At 46.0% G+C, this 15,979-nt stretch overlaps 1 protein-coding gene and 1 long non-coding RNA gene across 3 annotated transcripts; both read right to left on the minus strand.

Annotated features, from left to right (window-relative positions):
- Window positions 1-1,786: 1,786 nt before the first annotated feature.
- LOC142831869 (uncharacterized) lies at window positions 1,787-3,999 on the minus strand. The gene is made up of 2 exons (XR_012907083.1): window positions 3,909-3,999; window positions 1,787-1,978 (listed from the first exon to the last, which is right to left on the minus strand). It is a non-coding gene; the product is annotated as an uncharacterized LOC142831869 (long non-coding RNA).
- Window positions 4,000-7,999: 4,000 nt separating this feature from the next.
- LOC142831870 (WAP four-disulfide core domain protein 18-like) lies at window positions 8,000-10,035 on the minus strand. Of its 2 annotated transcripts, none has more exons than XM_075942286.1 (3): window positions 9,914-10,035; window positions 9,174-9,322; window positions 8,000-8,189 (listed from the first exon to the last, which is right to left on the minus strand). In XM_075942286.1, the coding sequence occupies exons 1-2, from the start codon at window positions 9,993-9,995 to the stop codon at window positions 9,174-9,176; spliced, it is 231 nt and encodes a 76-aa protein (XP_075798401.1). In that variant the 5' UTR covers window positions 9,996-10,035; the 3' UTR covers window positions 8,000-8,189. The 2 variants fall into 2 exon arrangements, with proteins under 2 accessions (XP_075798401.1, XP_075798402.1); XM_075942287.1 differs by having other exon boundaries at window positions 8,000-8,219.
- Between the last annotated feature and the right edge of the window lie 5,944 nt (window positions 10,036-15,979).

Raw genomic sequence — 15,979 nt, forward strand, 5'->3', positions numbered from 1 at the left:
AGAAATCAGCTTAGACAAGCTGGGATGGGGAGACCGAGTTGGAGATGCTTGAAGGGCAGAGCCAAGGCTCCCCTGGTGAGGGCATTCTTGCCAAGGGATTCTGAGCTATCACGTTGGCAGTCTGCCTAGGTTTGCAGCTGGCAAGGCAACCCCCAAGCACACACAACGATGCCATTCTTATTAATGTTTAACCTATTTGTTTATCGGATTGAACCCCAACTGGAAGAGGTTAAGAGAAGTTTCCTGAGACAGAGTCATTTACTGGACAAAATGTGCTTGACAAATTGGGACTAGATGAGCCCAGATGATAATATCCTTCTCTTTGACAAGACGTCCTACTCTGTAGGGTGGGCAGTCCCCCCAACCCCAGATGATGTCACTAGGAAGGCACGAGTAAGGAGCTGGGGATCAGCATATGACTAGCCACAAGGGAACTCTGTGAGGGTGAAAAACAAGACACTTGAGAATCAGAACTGACATGAAAGAGAGAGGCTTTTAGAGGAAACAGAGCCAGTGACCAGAGAGAAGACAACGCAAGCATTCTAGAGGGAACTACACAGAAGGAGGCACAGGGCTTCGAGTTATAAGAGAAGCCCTGTGAGGTGCAGGAGCAGTGTTGTGATAGAGACAGACACGGGACACCAAACTTTGGGGGACAATATCAGGGGACCTAGACAAGATAACAGAGGCTAAATGTTTCCTGGTGAGATTCTCCCCTGAAAAAGAAAGGTCTACTTTTTCATCGCTAGTCCATTGTACCCATCCTCCACAAACCCCAGCAATGCTCATGGAAGCAGGCAATCAAACCTGAACATGGCTTGCAGGCATCCAGCTAAGGCCAGGGGAGGGGCAGAAGCCCTTCCCTGCACCAGTACTGGGTTAGAAACATAGGGAAGGGCCAAGACTCCTGGAGGTATTTCACTTAAGTTCTAACACCTAATGTAGACAGGACAGGAATGGGTTCTTCTAATCCATGCTTCTTAATGATTTTTAAAAAATATTTATTTACTTATTATGTATACAGTATTCTGTCTGCATGTATGCCTGCAGGCCAGAAGAGGGCACCAGACCTCATTACAGATGGTTGTGAGCCACCATGTGGTTGCTGGGAATTGAACTCAGGACCTTTGGAAGAGCAGGCAATGCTCTTAACCACTGAGCCATCTCTCCAGCCCCTGCTTCTTAATGATTTAAAAGCTAATTTAAATTATGTGTATTATGTGGGACGAGGCTGCATGAATATGTATGTACATGAGTACAGCTGTCTGAGGGGGTCAGAGGTGTCAGATCCTCCTTGAGCTGGAGTTTTAGGAAGTTGTCCCTGTTATTGATGTCAGGATGTTATTGATGTCCCCTACCTCTTTACTCATGAACAGCAGAACCCACACTCCAGAGGTAATGGTCATGCTCCTGTAGTAGGAGATCCAGTCCAGCAGGAGGTTGTACTGCCTTAGAATAGGGAATTCCTGAGTCCTTCCTGCTCCTCCTGAATCATGACTCAGTAAATGCAGCCCCAGCAGGCCTGCTTGGTGGGGCATGCTCACTTCATTTTGTTTGCTTGACCAGACTTAAGGTCATAGATTGCACCCAGGAAATACTCTTCTGTCCTCTGCCATGTTTGCAGGCACAGACACAGCATGGGAAGAGGGATTTTTAGGATTAATTTGTACTGATCTGCTGGGATCCTGTGGGCTCAGTGAGCATGGGACTCTGGAGGCGACAGGGATGGCTCTGCTAATCAGAAGAGTCAGTAGGATGCACAAATGGAAAGAAATCTCCAACAAGACAATGCTAAGGATCATTTATTTTGGACACACAGAATAGGAAGCAGTCACAACATTATAAGTTTTCATCTTTTAAGGGTGCAATTCTAGGGCAAGAAAGTAGCAGGCATGGGTTCTGTGGATTCAGAAAAAAATCTTCCAGAGGTGCTTATGAGTACAGAATCGAATTCCTCTTTCCACCGTCTGCCATCCATCTACAATACAAATTTGATCATGATTTTCATCTGTTTAGGAAGATCCCAGCCGCTCAGTCCTCACGCTATGCTGGGCAGCTCATTACTGTTTGGATGTGGCCTTGTTGTCCTGTCCTCGCCTTCACCTCCACCCCCAGACAACACAGCTCTCCGTGGCTATCATTTTTCCATCTTCCAAGAGGGCCGGCTTGTCTCCCACCATCTGAACTTGCCATCCGTGTCTAGTGGGCTCTGTGTATCCTCCCTTAAGCTTTCTCATGCTGGATCTCCACTCTTGCATCTCTCCTGCCTCTCCTCAGTTAAAGCGGGTCTCCATTATCAGAACTTAGTAGACACTGGTGCAGCGCTCATGCTGACACCCAGGGCTGATTCTCCAGACTAGTTACATTTACCGCTTCATCTCCATTCTACCACTTGCTACCTGACAGATAAAGTATTCAAATGGATGACGGTTCCCACTCACTTCCCTATCTCCCCCTCCCCTGAGCACCTGCTCTCTGGGAGAATCAGACCTCTTAGTCTGGGGATGGGAAGAGTGAGATATCCCAGTTTATGGCCATGTGGTCCTTGTCACGGTGACTTGTGTCACTGTAGTCTCTGTGGGGATCTTTGCAGAGGAAAGGGCCACAGAGCCTGTACCCCAGGGTCCTGCTGCTGTTGACTTCCAGTTTCTTTCTCTTGGACACATCCAGACTCTTGTGTGCAGTCAATGGACAAAGCAACATAAAACTATCCCACCAAAGTCCCCTGGACACTCAGTCACTCCTTTGGACATACCTTGACTGGATATGGTAGTTTGAATGGTAATGGCTTCCATGGGCTTATATATATTTGAACAGTTGGTCCACAATTATACATTTGTGGAAGGTATAGGAGGTGTGGCCTGGAGAGAGGATTGGGGGTGTCAAAGGCCCACACTGTTGCAGTTATCTTGCTCTCAGCTTCATGACTGTGTGTCAAGATGTCAGCTTTCCACTACTGCTCCAGCACCATGCCTGTCTGCCAGCTGCCATGCTCCCCACCGTGAAGGTCATGGACTCCCTGTCTGAAACTGTCGTCCCAATAAACTCTTTCTTCTCTACGTTCTCTTGGTCATGGTGTCACAGCAATAGGAAAGCGAGACCCTGGACTGTACTCACCTAGTAAACAGGAGCTTTGCAGACATGACCACACGAATTGCTGCAGCACTTCTGATCCCTAGGGCAGGAATCATCTCCAGAGCAGTTCTCAACACAAATTCCACCACTAAATGGGGGCAACGTGGGACACGCTCCAGGTTTTTCTAATCCTGAAATACACAGTCATGTTTATGGAATCTGAAGCAGTCGGAAAGACAAGGTTGAGAATTGATGCTAGAGGTCTAAAGCCTGGTCACCTGCAGGAAAGCAGCTAATTCTGTATTCTCCTTTGCACCCCAGGGCTCTTCCCTCAGCTTCACCAGCTCCAGTCTCTCTCTGAGGCCTCAGTGTTTCCTGGCTATGGGAGAGTGTGCTCCCTCCCCAAAGCCCATACAGTCTCAGCAGAAAGAACCTTCTACCATCCCAGCCCCTTCTGTACATCTGAGAAGATGCGGTAAACCCTCTAATGACAGCCAGACCTCTCCCATCCCACCACACCCCAGCTTCATCTCTGAGCAATGGCTGCTGTGACCCCCACATTCAAGGCACATCTCCAAACTAGGTAAGGTTTTCTGATCTTTAACCCAGTTTCTGTCAGATCAACTCTAACTCTCTCTCCTTCACTCTCTCTCTCTCCTTCTTTCCCTATCTCTCATATAAGTTATGTGGTATGATCACTCATATAGGTCAAAAGAAGTGAGTTTTGATCCACACAGTAAGCACATGGCTTTCCCTTGTGGCAGCCGGAGTCTCAGGCCCTGGTGACCTTTGAGCCCTCTCTACTCTCAGCCTGTCATTCCTTAGCACCTTACTTGCGGTAGAAGCCAGAGTACAGGCAATCAAAGCCAGCAGAACCAAGACTGCGGATGTCTTCATGTTGGCTCTGACTGTGTTGAACACACACACACCAATTTATAGTCTCAGCAACTTGAGAAGCACTCATGTGACAGGAGGCAAGCAATCAACAAGTACAGAAAAAAAAAGAACTCTCCAGAAAGTGCCTGCGGATATCCTGGCTCCTTCTATTTTGTAACTGGCTTCTCTTCAAATACAACTAGATTATTGTTTCCTGATAGGTAGGCTAGATAGCCAGGGGGGAATCTAAGTCTGTTTGAATACCGAGTTCCTCCTTACAGCACAGATTAGCCCTTTATAAATCGGTGAGCAAAGGACAGCTCAGAGTGAGAGCTGAAGCGGAGAGGCCACCATGAAATGTCAGGGCCATGGAGGGGGGGGGGGTTCCCAGACACCCAGTTCTGTAAGACTGTATGTAGCCTGCTTCTGGGAGAGACGGAGCTTGTGCCGTTTGGAGCTCTACAGATGAGATCCCTAAACAATTGTGGAATTGATTCCCCTCTATCCTGCCGAAGTAGGCAATGAGGTTTCCCCTGGAAGAGATGAATATGCAAAGATTAGCTAGTACATAGCAGACAGGCTGTGATGGTCGGTCTTCTAAGACCCATGCTTTTCTGTAAGACAGGACTTCAGAAAGAAAGCTGCACTGGTGAGCAGAGGAGGGATGGGAGCCACAGGAGAACAGGCCGCATCCCTAGCTGCTGAAGAGAGTGCCGGTCTCGTGTGTTGCCCCAATTATAGACTCCCAAGAAAGAGCTGGAGTGGAAAAATGCCGCCAGCTGTGCAGGTGCCATAGCCATCAGGTGGCTGGCTTTGGAGTTGTCTTTGCAGGTTACTTCTCAGGAACCGGGGGGGCTTTGTTTGGCTACAAGCTTTGCTCCATGAGTTTCCATCCTTCCTTCGGATTGAGGAAAACAGTCTTGGTGCCTGTAACTTTTCCCGTTCTGCTGTGTGCATCCTATGTTAGAAACAAAGGCAGATCATGTGTGTTTGTTTATAATGTTATAATTTATGGGTTAACCATAAATTCATAAGATCCAGCAGTTGTTTTCTATTTTCTATTTCTTTTCTTTTCTTGTTTGGCTGCAGAAGTAAAGAGCAGGATTAGCCTGGCTGAAGGGACTGGAGATCAGAAGGATGGCAGATCCAGGTGGTGAACAAATATTAGACAGATGAAGGAGCTATAAAAGGAGACCTAGTGTAGGGTAATAGGGCCATCCGAAGAAATCTACCCTGGCCCTGAAACCAGGGTCAGCCAGCAAAACAAAACAAAGCAAAAAACTCACCCTGGCCCTGATACCAGAGCCACTGAAAGAAACAATTTGGCCCTAAAACCAGAACCACAGAAACACAGTCTGACCCTGATCCAGAGCCAAAGAAACACAGTCCAGAGAGAGCAAGGGAAAGAAACACATCCACACCCTGAAACTGTTAGGGTCTTAAAGAAGGCCCTCAAAGACCACAGGACTTGTATGCAATTAGCAAGAGTGTTTAATGTTCGAGATAAAAAGAGATCTGGTGAGGGCTGGAGAGATGGCTCAGCGGTTAAGAGCACTGACTACTCTTCCAGAGGACCCGGGGTCAATTCCCAGCACCCACATGGCAGCTTACAACTGTCTGATGATCCAGTCCCAGAAGATCTGACACCTTCACACCAATGCACATAAAATAAAGTTAAATAAACCATAAAAAAGAGAGATCCAGCATGCAGGGGCCACACACCCGACACAAAGGTAAAATGGCAATGATCTCAAGAGAAGCTCCAGGCTCCTTTTATACACAGCTAAAGGAATGCTAAAGTAGTGAGGTCATTCTATCTAGGATTGGCTTACATGAGTGCCAATCAGACTGGTACATTTCTGATTGGCTAGGGTTAGCAGGGTGAAACTAAAGTTATAGTCTTTGCAATTTTGGGCAGGCTTGGACAAATCCCAGGATCTATCCTTATTTGGTCATTGCCTCGAGATACTGAGAGGCTGGCTTAGATCTGGTAAGTGCAGTTTTCCTGGTGACCTCACCATCAGGGGCATTGGTGATTGACTGTCCATAGTCCATGGCTTCCTCAGAAACTGCCTGTTCAGTTTCAAGGGGCAGGAACTGAGGCCTAATATTTAAGTGAGTTATTAGGATCTTGGTATGGTATGATATCCTGGCCCTCTCAAAAGTAGAGCCAAAAGGCTAAAACAGGCCAATGAAAGAAAGACACTTTTACCCTGAAACCAGAGCCAAATCTGCACTTGATTAACTGAACATGAAACCTACCAGTCTCTGAGCAGAAAACCTACCAAGCCCTGAGTAGAAAATCTAGACAATCTAAACTTGTCCAAGCTCAAGGGAACCAAAATCTGACCAATCCCCCCCCCCCCCGAAAATCTCTGGCCCTAAGAAGGTCTATATACCCCCTCTGCCTGTGCAGTTGGCAGCTGTCCTCTATTTTGCAGAGGCAGTCACTCTCCTGGATTCCTCCTTCCCAGATAAATCTACTGAAAGAGTTTTGGGTGAAGATCTTTCTCCAGTGTGGAGCAGAATCTCTGCTGGGAAGCTCCCTTAGCGGAGCAGAGCAGAAGAAGCAACTGACATTTTTCCGGGAAGCTCCCTTAGGGGATCAGGGCAGAAGTAACAACTTTTCACCAGAGCCAGGGCAGATTGTACGTTTCTGCAGAGGTTTTCCATTAGCAGAGTGAAGCAGAAGAAGTACCATCTTGGGCCTGAGCTGAGAAGAAATGGATACCTCTGCTGGGAAGCTGCATTATGGGTGCAGAGCAGAGCTGCTCTGTGATGGCTCTCTCTCTCTGTGTGTCTCTCCCTCTCTCTCTCTCTCTCTCTCTCTCTCTCTCTCTCTCTCTCTCTCTCTCTCTCTTTCTCTCTCAGAGAAGAATTAAACTGCCATTTAATTCCAGTTTCTTTCTCTTGGTCACATCCGGATTCTTGTTGCAGTCAGTGGACAAAGCAGCATGAGACTGTCCCACCAAAGTCACCTGGAAATTCACTACTCCCTTGGATATATCTTGAAAGGATTTGGTGGTTTGAAAGGCCCACAAAAGTGTATATATTTGTATTTTTGTTGCATAGTTGTTGGAGCGTATGTGCAAGAATAGGTGTGTCTTTGCTGGAAGAGATGTGTCACTGGAGACATGAGCAGGCTTGCCACATCCTGCAGGGAGACCATCCCCCACTGGATCCCAGCTTCAGGTATAGCCTGACTTCCTGACAAGTCAGGATACCTTTCTCCTCACAGTGCAGGTACCCAGCATGCCTTCCCTTCACAGGATACCTTTTCCTCTAGAGCTGTAGGTATCCAGGAAAACTTCCTTCAGAGCTGCAGGCCAATCCTGACTTTCAAGTAAGTCAGGATACCTTTCCCCTTCAGAACTATAATGCTTGCAGGTATAGACTAACTTCCTGACAAGTCAGGATACCTTTCCCTCTGGAGGTGTAACTCTGTCATTGGGGTGAGAGTGGGGTGCATGGGCACATGAAGGTGGGTGTCTGAGGACATTAGAGTTGTCAGTATACCTGAAACAGGAGTTATAGGGAGTTATCAGCCACTTATAATGTAATGGATGTTGGGAACTGACCTCAGGTCCTCTGAAAGAGCAGCATTTGCTATTAATCCCTGAACCTACTCCCTGAGCCTATGAACTCATGCTAAGCAGAACCCACAATCCAGAGGCCATGGCTGTGTTCCTGGAGTAGACGATCCAGTCCAGCAGGAGGTTGTACTGCCTTACAATGAGGAATTCCCTGAGCCCTTCCTGCTCCTCCTGAATGATGACCCAGTAAATGCAGCCCCAGCAGGCCTGCTCGGTGGTACATACTCACTTATTTTGTTTGCTTGAGCAGACTTAAGGTCACAGAATGCACCCAGAAAATATCCTTATGTCCTCTGTCATGTTTGTAGGTACAGACACAGCAGGGGAAGAGGGGTTATTTAGGAACTACTTGTCCTCTATCCTGGGACCTAGGGGTTCATGGGACTCTCTGGAGGCTACTGGGATGGCTCTGCTCATTGGAATAGTCAATGGGAAAAAACTCGTCAGCAGGAGAATGCTAAGGAGTGTTTATTTTGAACACAACCACTAGGAATCAGTGACCACATTGTAGGCTTCTATCTTCTAAGGATGCAGTTCTAGGATGAGGGAGTAGCAGGCGGGCTCCCTGGATTCAGAATCTTTCGGGGCTGATCTTCAGTCAGGCTTATAAGCATCGAATCCATCCTCCTCAGGGCTGCCAGCCGTCTACGATACAAATTTGATCATGATTTTCATCTGTCCAGCTGTTTAGCTCTCACGCTATGCTGGGCAGCTCATTACTGTTTGGATGTGGTCTTCTTGTCCTGTCCCCGCCTTCACCCCCAGACACCCCAGCTCTCCAGGGCAATATTTCCCCATCTCCCAAGGAAGGTCTGCTCATCTTCCACCTTCTCAACTTGCCTTCCTTGTCTGGTGGGCTCCGTGTCAACTGACTTAAGCTCTCTCCTTGTTGATCTCACTCTTGCAATCTTCCTCCCCCAATCCTGACGCCAGGCAAAGCTGGTCACCATTATCAGGACTTAGTGGAGTCTGGTGCAGCGCTCATGCTGACACCCAGGGCTGATTCTCTAGTTATATTTACATCTTACTCTCGTCCCTCACAGGCCTACCTATTGCATAAGGCATTCAAATGGACGAATATTTCCATTTACTTCATTATCTCTGTACCTCCCAGGAAAGCCTGCCTGTGGGAGAGTCAGTACTCCTGGGCTGGGGAGGGTAAGAGTGAGATATCCCAGTTTATGGCCATGTGGTCCTTGTCACGGTGACTTGTGTCACTGTAGTCTCTGTGGGGATCTTTGCAGAGGAGAGGGCCACAGAGCCTGTACCCCAGGGTCCTGCTGCCATTTACTTCCAGTTTCTTTCTCTTGTTCACATCCAGATGTTTGTGTGCAGTCAGTGAAAAAAGCAGCATGAGACTGCCCCACCAAAGTCCCCTGGAAACTCACTACTCCCTTGGATATATCTTGAAAGGATTCCGTGGTTTGAATGTTTAAGGCCCACAAAAGCGTATATATTTGAATTTTTGGTGCTTAGTTGTTAGAGCTTATGTGGAAAAATAGGAGGTGTGTCCTTGTTGGAGGAGATGTGTCACTGGAGACAGGAGAAGGAGTTTGAAAGTTTCTTCTCTAAGTTGTCTTGGTCACGGTGTCCCAACAATAGGAAAGCGAGACCCTGGACTGTACTTACTTAGGAAACAGGAGCTTTGCAGACATGACCACACCCATTGCTGCAGCACTTCATTTTCCCAGGGCAGGAATCATCTCCAGAGCACCTCTCAACACACACTCCAACAGTGTTTGGGGGCACCTTGGGACAAGCTCCAGGTTTCTGCAATCCTGAAATACACAGTGATGTTTATGGAGCCTGAAGCAGTCAGAAAGACAAGGTTGAGAATTGATGCTAGAGGTCTAAAGCCTGGTCACCTGCAGGAAAGCAGCTAATTCTGTATTCTCCTTTGCACCCCAGGGCTCTTCCCTCAGTTTCACCAGCTCCAGTCTCTCTCTGAGGCCTCAGTGTTTCCTGGCTGTGGGTGAGTATGCTCCCTCCCCAAAGCCTATACGGTCTCAGCAGAAAGAACCTTCCACCACCCCAGCCCCTTCTGTACATCTAATGACAGCCAGACCTCTCCCATCTCACCATACCCCAGCTTCATCTCTGAGCAATGGCTGCTGTGACCCCCACATCCAAGGCACATCTCCAAACTAGGTAAGGTTTTCTGATCTCTAACCCAGCTTCTGTCAGAGGTAACTCTCTCTCTCTCTCTCTGACAGAAAGATAAGAAATAAAGAGTGGTCACTCCTATAGGCCATAAGGAGTTTGCTCTAAGCAGATGGCAGAAGACTTTGCCCTGTGGCAGCTGAGTCTCATCCTGTAGTGACCTTTGAGTCCTCTCCTGCTCTTAGATTGTATCCCCTTGGCACACTTACTTCCTGAAGAAGACAGAGGATAGGCCGTGTCCATCACAGTGGCAATCAAAACCACCAAAACCAAGACTGTGGGTGTCTTCATGTTGGCTCTGGCTGGGCTGAATGCACAAAGCAATTTATACCCTCAGTAACCCTAGAAGCCTGGGTGTGACAGGAAGCACTCAGCTGGGAAGTATAGGCAAAAGAGCTTCCCAGAAAGTGTCTGCTAATGGCCTGACTCCTTTTCTATTTCATAACTGCTTATCTCTATTTACAATTAGAGTACTATTTCTTGATAGGTAACATAGATAACCAGGAAAGAAAATTACGTATGTTTTAGCACTGAGCTCCTCCTTAGAGCAGAACTTAGCTCTTTATACATGTTGCGCAAGGAAAATACTTGCTTCTGTGTAGCTCAGCAACTCAGTGAAGTGAAGCCGAGACAGTCACTGTGGAGGGTCAGGGCCATTTCAGGCTTCCTGGAAATCCAGTTGTGTGTGATGTAGCATGCTTCTGGGAGAGAAGGTGTTTGAGTCTATTGGAGTTCTGTAGGCCTTTAAAGAGGTGTGGAATCTGGGCCCCTCTCACCTGCAGTAGGCAGTGAAGTGTCCCCTGGAAGTGATGGAATCTCAACCATTTTAAAGTGGCTAGAGCCAGTTCAAAGGAGTCTGGCTTCCCTGTGATGGTTGATTGTCTTAGACCAATGGTTCTCTATAAGACAGGTCTTTAGTGAGAAGGCTGCAGGGGTGAATAGAGGAGGGATGGGAACCATAGGAGACATGCAGTGTCCCTAGTCCCTGAGGAGTGTGCCTGCCTTTTTTTGCTGACCTAATTATGAACTCTCAGAGAAAGAAGTGAGGTGGTAAAATTCCAAGAGCTGTCACGAAATTAGACAGATGAAGAAACAATAAAAGGAGACCTAGTGTAGGGTAATAGGGCCATCCGAAGAAATCCACCCTGGCCCTGAAGCCAGAGTCACCCAACAAAGCAAAGCAAAGCAAAACAAAACAAAACAAAAACCCACCCTAGCCCAAAGACCAGTTCAGTTTAAGAAATAATTTGGCCCTGAAAACAGAACCTCAGAAACACAGTCTGACCCTGAACCAAAGCCAAGGAAACACACTTTTACCCTAAGACCAGATCCAGTGAAAGAAACACACCCCAGCCCTGAAACTGTTAGGATCTTAAAGAAGTCCCTCAAAGACCACTGTACATGTATGCAATTAGCATGAGTGTTTAATGTTTGAGATAAAAAGAGATCCTCAGGATGTGTATGTGGGTCCCCAGGCTTCATGGGGAGTTTTGGATCCACGCAGGGACCCCATCAACTTTAACAGCCCCTATCTCCCAAGGAGGCCCTGCAGATCTCCCGACATGTGAACTTGCCTTCCTTGTCTGGAAGGGCTTTGTGTAACATATCTTAAACTTTCTCCTCATTGATCTTTACTCTTGCAACTCCTCCTCCCCCTCATCCAAATACCAGGCAAAGCTGGTCTCATTACCAGAACTTAGTAGACACTGGTGCAGCGCTCATGCTGACACCCAGGGCTGATTCTCCAGACTAGTTACGTTTACCGCTTCATCTCCATTCTACCACTTGCTACCTGACAGATAAACTATTCAAATGGATGACAGTCCCCACTCACTTCCCTATCTCCCCCTCTCCTGAGCACCTGCTCACTGGGAGAATCAGACCTCTTAGTCTGGGGATGGGAAGAGTGAGATATCCCAGTTTATGGCCATGTGGTCCTTGTCACGGTGACTTGTGTCACTGTAGTCTCTGTGGGGATCTTTGCAGAGGAGAGGGCCACAGAGCCTGTACCCCAGTGTCCTGCTGCCATTTTCATGCAGTCCCTTTCTCTTGGACACATCCAGACCCTTGTGTGCAGTCAGTGGACAAAGCAGCCTGAGACTGTCCCACCAAAGTCCCATGGTAGGTAATGGCCCACCAAAGCTAATCTATTTTAATACTATGTGCACAGTTGTTGGAGCTTTTGTACAAGAATGAGGAGGGGTGGCCTCGTGGGGGAGATGTGTCAGTGCAGACAGGATGGGGAGTTTGCAAGGCCCACACTGTTGCCAGTTATCTTGCTCTCAGCTTCATGACTGTGTGTCAAGATGTCAGCTTTCCACTACTGCTCCAGCACCATGCCTGTCTGCCTGCTGCCATGCTCCCCACCAAGATGGTCATTGACTAACTGTCTGAAACACATGGATAAGTATGTATGCGTATACGTATAGAGAGATGTGTTTCTTATGTGTTGTGTAATATGTAATTTAAGAGTTAGTATTAGTAATTAAGGTTGGAATAAAATAACTTGTGTTTGCCTTGGCCAGGGCTACCAAGGAAAGCAGAACTGCTCGGCCAGTTGCTTCACTAAAACTGGTGTGTCTTAAGGCAAGTGGTGGTGGCCCATGCTTTCAATCCCAGCACTCGCTGTTCAGAGGCTGGAGGATCTCTGAGATCAAAGCCACCCTAGTCTACCCAGTAAGTTCCAGGACAGCCAGGGATACACAGATAAACAATGTCTGGGAAGAAAGACAAAACAAGCAATGCTGTGAATATCTTGTGAATTATGATTGTTCCATAAGTCATGACATTATAAACAAACACAAATGAATTTGCCTATGTTTCTGACATAGCATGTATATAACACAGGGGGAAAAGTTACAGGCACCCAGGCATGTCTGCTCAATCTGAAGGAAGAACATATGAGGTAGATCATGTGACCAAAGAAAGCTTTGTAATTCTACAAAGCCCGGTACAATTTTTTACAGACCTTGAAAAAACAGTAATTAACTTCATATGGAAAAATGAAAAACCCAGTATAACCAAAACAATCCTGTACAGCAACGGAACTTCTGGAGGCATCAAACTCTATTATAGAGCTATAGTAATGAAAACAGCTTGATATTGACACAAAGACACTTAAGTGGAGCAATGGAATAGAATTGAAAACCCTGACATTAATGAACACCTGGTTTTTTCAAAAGAAGCTAAAATTATACAATAGAAAAAGAAAGCATCTTTATCAAATGGTGCTGGCATAACTGGATGTTGAAATGTAGAAGAATGCAAATAGACCCATATCTATCCCCACGTACAAAACTCAAATCCAAATGCATCAAAGACCTCAACATAAATCCAGCTACACTGAACCTTATAGAAAAGAAAGTAGGAAGTAGCCTTGAATGTATTGGCACAAGAGACCACTTCCTGAATCTAACACCAGTAGCATAGACACTGAGATTGACAATTAGTAAATGGGACCTCCTGAAACTCTGAGCCTTCTGTAAGGCTCAACAAGACAAAATGGTAGCCTGTAGAATGGGAAAAGATACTCACCAACCCCACATTTGAGAGTGGGCTGATCTCCAAAATATACAAAGAACTCAAGAAAGTAGACATCAAAATACCAAACAATCCAATTTAAAAATGGGGTATAGATCTAAACAGAGAATTCTCGACAGAGGAATCTCAAATGGCTGAAAGGCACTTAAGGAATTGCTTAACATCCTTAGTCATCAGGGAAATGCAGATCAAAACAATTCTGAGATTCCATCTTACATCTGTTAGAATGGCTAAGATCAAAACTACTAATAACAACTTTTGCTGGAGAGGATGTGATAAAAGGGGAATTCTCCTCCATTGCTGGTGGGAATGCAAAGTTGTACAGCTGCTTTGGAAATCAGTATGGCTATTTCTCAGAAAATTGGTGATCAGTCTACCTCAAGACCCAGCAATAGCACTCTTGGGCATATATCGAAAGGATGTACACTCATGCCTCAAGAACATTTGCTCAACTATGTTCATAGCAGCATTATTCATAATAGCCAGAATCTGGAAGCAACATAGATGCCCCTCAACCAAAGAACGGATAAAGAAAACGTGGTACATTTGCACAATGGAGTACTACTCAGCAGTGAAAAATAATGACATCTTGAAATTTGCAGGCAAATGGATGGAACTAGAAAAATACATCCTGAGTAAAGTAACCCAGACCCAGAAAGACAAACATGATATGTACTCACTTATAAGTGGATGCCGGACATAAAGAATAACCAACCTACAGTCCTAGAGAAGCCAAGAAGCAAGGAGGACCCTAAAAGAGACATACATGGATCCCCCTGGGAAGGGGAAATAAACATCTCTTAAGTAGAGTGGGGGGGAGGAGGAGGGGAGGAAGTAAAAGGGAGGAAGGCGGAGAACGTGAGTGAGTGATTGGGAAGGTCGAGTTGTGGGAAGGACAGAGAGGGAGAGCAAGGAAATTGATATCTTGATAGAGGGAGCCATTATGGAGTTAGAGAGAAACCTGGCAGTAGGGAAATTCCCGGGAATCCACAAGGATGACCCCAACTAAGAATCTAAACAATAGTGGAGAGGATGCCTTAACTGCCCTTCCCCTGTAGTCAGATTGATGGCTTCCTTAATTGTCATCATAGAACCTTTATCCAGTAACTGATGGAAGCAGATACAGATACACAGCTAAGCACTGGGCCAAGCTCCTGGAGTCCAGTTGTAGAGAGGGAGGAACAATATTATGAACAAAGGGGTTAAGACCACGATGGGTAAACCCACAGAAACAGGTGATCCAAGCTAGTGAGAGCTCACTGACTCTGGACTGACAGCTGGGGAACCTGCAGAGGACCCAACTAGGCCCTCTGAATGTGGGTGACAGTTGTGTGGATTTGACAGTTTGTGGGACTGGCCATGGAACCGGTGTTTATCCCTAGTGCATGAACTGGCTTTTTGGAACCCATTCCCTATGGAGGGATACCTTGCTCTGTCTAGATACAGGAAGAAGGGTCTAGGTCCTGCTTCAAGTGATGTGACAGACTTTGTGGACTCCCCATGGGAAGAATGGCTGGGAAGTGAGGTGGGGGAAGTTGGGGGAAACAGGAAGAGGGGAGGGAGAGGGAATTTGGAGTGGTATATAAAATAAAAATGATTGTTTTTTAAAAAGAAAAGAAAAGAAAAACAAATTAAGCCAACCCAAAACAATTACCCCAGCACTGTAGAAAGTTACAGGAAGAAAGACGGCCTCCTGAGTGCAAATGCGTCAGAATCGATACTCCATCAGAACTGCACACAAACAGACTAGACCGTGAGAGAAACAACCACGCCCAGCCCAGTAACTCAGCAAACCCTCAAAATTAACACAGGAGAAGGTAAAGAACAACAAAACAAAACATCATCTAACACAGTCATAGGAAACAGAAAATCCTTTTTGTAAATAACAGTAAATGTCCTCAACTTACCACAAAGGTTATAGGCTAATGGGCTGCATGAAAAGCCAAGAACCAACTATATGCGGTCTCCAAGAAACACACTTAAAAAAAATAAGACACCAAAAACTTAATATCCAAGGACGGAAAACATAAAAAGCAGGCATAGCTGTCCTTGTATCAAAGTGAACTTCAAACCTAAACTAATTAGAAATAGACAAAAAGGGACAGCACACGTTAATCACAGGGACAATTCATCAAGAAGATATAACATTTGTAACCTCTATGCACCAAATATTGGGGCCTTTTACACACCTAAGTCCTGATGGAATACTAGTGGGGGCTTCAGTAGTCCAGTCTTATATTTAGTTAGGTCTTCTAAACTAAAAACAAAGAAACTTCAGAGCTAACAGACCACGAGTGAATTGGACTAATATTGATTTGATATATGTTTGCACCAGCAGAGAGGAAATAGAACTTTTCATAGCAGCACATGCAACCTTCTCTAACATGGACTACATCACAAGACAGAAATTAAGTCTCAACACATACAAAAAGTTGAGATACAACTTTGTCTCCAATCAGACCATAATGCAAGAAAACCAGAAATCAACAATAAGACAAACCAGAAAAAGACTTGGAGACTGAACAATACATTTTTGAATGGTGGGTTATCTAAGACATCAGAGAAGACCTAAAAGTCTCTTAGAGGAAGATGGAGATGAAAACATGTTCTCTTAGAATCTCTGGCATGCAGCCAAGGTAGTCCTATGAGGAAAGGTTATAGAAGGAAGGGTCTGTGTTTTAAAATCTGAGAGATAAAATATCAATAACCCAACAATACATCCCAAGGCTCCTGAA

The sequence above is a fragment of the Microtus pennsylvanicus genome, chromosome 11, assembly GCF_037038515.1.
Source record: "Microtus pennsylvanicus isolate mMicPen1 chromosome 11, mMicPen1.hap1, whole genome shotgun sequence".
In the NCBI taxonomy this organism is placed as follows: Eukaryota; Metazoa; Chordata; class Mammalia; order Rodentia; family Cricetidae; genus Microtus; species Microtus pennsylvanicus.

Bases quoted from the DNA above. Each gene is read 5' to 3' on its own strand.
- LOC142831870 (XM_075942286.1), bottom strand. From the start codon at position 9,995: ATGAAGACACCCACAGTCTTGGTTTTGGTGGTTTTGATTGCCACTGTG. The intron at 9,323-9,913 runs GTAAGTGTGCCA...TGTGTATTTCAG, and splicing joins TCCTCTGTCTTCTTCAGGAA to GATTGCAGAAACCTGGAGCT.